At 41.1% G+C, this 3,866-nt stretch overlaps 1 protein-coding gene across 2 annotated transcripts; it reads left to right on the top strand.

The window, feature by feature from the left end:
- The first annotated feature begins 239 nt into the window (after positions 1 to 239).
- On the top strand, positions 240 to 3,552 carry LOC308159686 (catechol O-methyltransferase domain-containing protein 1-like). 2 transcript variants are annotated; one of them, XM_080533501.1, is made up of 7 exons: positions 240 to 361; positions 668 to 786; positions 1,037 to 1,142; positions 1,347 to 1,465; positions 2,678 to 2,732; positions 2,824 to 2,957; positions 3,202 to 3,552. In XM_080533501.1, exons 1-7 carry the CDS (start codon positions 307 to 309, stop codon positions 3,352 to 3,354), a joined length of 741 nt encoding a protein of 246 aa, XP_080389627.1. In that variant the 5' UTR covers positions 240 to 306; the 3' UTR covers positions 3,355 to 3,552. The 2 variants fall into 2 exon arrangements, with proteins under 2 accessions (XP_080389627.1, XP_080389628.1); XM_080533502.1 differs by having other exon boundaries at positions 272 to 361; positions 674 to 786.
- The last annotated feature ends 314 nt before the right edge of the window (positions 3,553 to 3,866 follow it).

Raw genomic sequence — 3,866 nt, 5'->3', positions numbered from 1 at the left:
TCCAGACTGTTCTATTGATGGTGTTATTACTATTGATGGTCTTATAACACTTATCTTATTGATGGTCTGGACGTGTGTTACGCCATGTGCTCTGATCAATATTATTTTGTAAGAGGCCCACGAGTCTGCTATTTCACCAACCATTTATCATTATTTGTAGACTGTAAGTAACTATTTCATCATAGTGGACGTTCCAGTGGACTTTCCTGCCCTCTCTGTATAAATACGAGACCCACATTCACACTCAGCATATCACTACTACACTCTCCAGTCTTTCCTTTACAGACAGATAGACTCTGTTCCAAAATGGCTCCAGATATCAAGACTTTTTTCTGTGTTTGGCTTGTTCTTGTACAAACAGGTAAATATGTTTTTAGGTTTTGTTCTTGTACAAACAGGTAAATATGTGTTTAGGTTTTGTTCTTGCACAAAGAGGTAACTATGTTTTTTGTGGTTGAGTTAAATGGTGGTGGCGACAAGTAGACAGTAACTATACTTTTGCACAATAAGCTGTTACAAATACCATCATAGACGTGATATGCAATCTATGAATACAGGATTATTAGCTGGTATTGTGTAGTAGGCTAACCTAGCATGTTTACATTTTGTTTCAAATGCACTGAGTATAGTGAGTCATATTTTTGTTTCATGTGACAACCCGGGACAGGAATAGGCAGGTCTGCCTTCTCTGGTAAGAGCCACAGCAGGGGTAAAGATGACCCTGTGCTGCAGTACGTGGTGATCAACTCACTGAGGGAGCACCCTGTTCTGACCAAACTAAGACTGGTGAGACTGGACTATGAACTGAGCTGGTTGGGGTTTCAAATGTATGGGAAATACTTTTTGTTGATAATTGCATGCTTTGGCCACTAGAAAGCAGCCTACTATCCTAAAGACAACACCTGAAACACATTGCTGTGGAACCAATTTCTGGCCCATTGTACTCTACTGTACAAACTCTTATGATCATTGTGTCATTACATACTGTAGGTGTTTTGGTAAAAAGGGATTTCTCCCCTTCTCTTTTCTGCTGCAGAAAACCCTTGAGGACCCGTGGAGTATCATGATGGTCGCCAGTGAACAAGCTCAACTAATGGCAAACCTGGCCAAGCTGATCAATTCCAGCAAAGCCATTGAAATTGGTAAGACTGATCAATACTTGTTTTTTTGTTGTTTTGATTTTCATACTCAAGTTGTGCCAAATAACAGCATCCACACACTCAAATACTGTGCAAAACGTAGTTTATTGTGAGCTTTCGGTCATAGACCTTCTTCAGGCATACTCAAGTTGTTAAAAATAATCAAAATAGCTGTTGGTAATGAACTCCTGTGTTTATGCCTCTCAGGGATGTACACAGGGTACAATGCGCTGAGCCTGGCCTTGGTCCTGCCAGAGCATGGGCGTGTGGTGGCCTGTGAGATAGAGGAGGAATATGTGGACATCGCTAAGCCTTTCTTTAACGAGGTCAGAACACATTACAACGTCCAGTCTGGAAACTTCATCTAGCCCCTTTCCGTTTCCTCCTTGCCCTTCCAATCGGTTAAACTGCCATCTTCTGGAACCTTCAGAAAACCAAAAAAATCAACTAAAGGGGAAGGTGCTAGGCTAAGGGGCTTGGGAGTATTTCCCTTTTTTACTTCTTATTTTCCGTCTTCATAAAGCGCCATAAGCAGAGCGCTGCGCTGTCATTTTATCAGTCATAGTATTCAGTTCAGATTATTGGAATGAGTTTTAAAAATCACAATCGAGATTAGCTCAAACCAGGCATTTTCAACTAATTGCTGTAATACAATAACACCACTCCTCTAATACCCCCCTGGTCAATAACACCACTCCTCTAATACCCCCCTGGTCAATAACACCACTCCTCTAATACCCCCCTGGTCAATAACAACACTCCTCTAATACCCCCCTGGTCAATAACACCACTCCTCTAATACCCCCCTGGTCAATAACACCACTCCTCTAATACCCCCCTGGTCAATAACAACACTCCTCTAATACCCCCCTGGTCAATAACAACACTCCTCTAATACACCCCTTGGGGGTATTCCATCAACGTCACTTAAGGAAAAAACAGGCTTATTTTTGATAATCTCGCGAGAGTTATCAGAATAAACCTGGATTTTTCTTTAGCGAAGTGTCACACCAAAACAGCGGTAAATGTAACAAGGGATTGCTACTAATTAACTTATTAATAAACAAAGCAATTCCAACCATTTTACAGCTTCTAAAAAGCTTGTACCTTACATATTGTACATGAACGGATACTTCTACTGGCAATTCAGCAAGTCCATTTCCTCCATCATGTTTCAGCCGAACCTCTCATATGCCAAACCTTTTCGAGTTAATAAATATTGATTTTCAGTGCAAAAGCACACAGTATACAGCAAAAAACTAACGTCTGTCAGTCAGACATCACAAAGTAACTACAGGCTGTCTAAATGTTGTCTGCTCAGGAGACGGTGTGTCGACAAAAGATGCAACACAGCAGCTGATTCCCCCCCCCCCGTCTCCCTAGTGAACTTAATGAACCCTCCAAGCCCCAGTGCAAGAAATGCAACTGGACACAATTAAGATTGTGACCAGAAAAGCTTGGTTTAGTCTGTTGTCCATCCACTCTATAATTCCAACCATCTCAACTAAACATACCGTACTTCTTTCTCTCCTCTCTAGGCCGGGGTTGAGGGTAAAATTGATGTTCAACTCCAAACTTGTATGAAAACTCTGAGTAAGTGATTATAATTATCCCAAACATGATTTGATGAAATACTGTGAGGCTCTTTAAGTGTGAAGTTCATGTTTGTTTTCATCCAAACCAGACAAGCTCCTAGACGCTGGAGAAGCTGGGACCTATGACTTTGTGTTCATCGATGCTGATAAGTTGAACTACGACAGATATTATGAGAAGTCTCTAGAGCTTCTAAGACAAGGGGGCATCATCGCCATAGATAATGTGAGTATAACAAAACATTTTATTCAAACAAAAAAGACTAAAGAAAGATGACTGGAATAAATACGGTAAATCATTTGATCTAGTTGAGCAAGAAATCAGACACAGTACATAAACAAACAGAGAGAATAGACTAATTATGGACGCATGAGAGAAGATTAGTAGTGGTGGGCAAATGGAAATGTTTCGGAGAAGTAGTTGATATTGCATACACCCCCCCCCCCCCCCCCCCCCCTTTTACCCCCAGGTTCTGTGGAGTGGTAAGGTGGTGGACCCTGCTCCAGAGGACCTAACTTCCAAGGCCCTGGATGCCCTCAATAAGAAACTCCACAAGGACGAGAGGATCGACCTGAGCATGCTCACTGTGGGCGACGGGCTGACCCTGGCCATTAAGCGCTAATGCCAACTAACGCTTGTTGCTAACGCCAAACATGCTCATCAAAAACAGAGAACTGTCCGTTCCATAACATTGCTTTATACATAAATGTGTCGTCATAATGTGTATCTAGGTAAATAAACTCTAGATAATATGCTATCACCGTGTGCCTTGTCTTTATGGGGCAAGCTGATAATATTGGTCAAATAAAACAAAACAAAAACCCACAAATATGATTACTAACTCATTAGACACTGTAAACAATTGATTATGCACATACAGACTTGTGAGCATGGATAGGATATTCTGTAATGTGGGTGTGGTTATTCTAGATTGACACTGAGTTTAACTGTAGTCTCTGTAATAGAAACTGAAACATAACTCAGTCTCACTGGCATCACATATCTCTTTATGGTTATTACATTCTCATATTGAGTACCTCAGGCTAAACTCTCTTTAGCATAGGCATCACTTTACTTAACAAATCTTTCAAACTGTCGGTCTTGGGGAACTCAACTTTTCCAATGAGGTACATT

Source organism: Nansenia antarctica (assembly GCF_963989245.1).
Source record: "Nansenia antarctica genome assembly, chromosome: 1".
In the NCBI taxonomy this organism is placed as follows: Eukaryota; Metazoa; Chordata; class Actinopteri; order Argentiniformes; family Microstomatidae; genus Nansenia; species Nansenia antarctica.
Note: the sequence above shows the minus strand (reverse complement) of the source record. Positions and strands in the feature narration are given on the sequence as shown.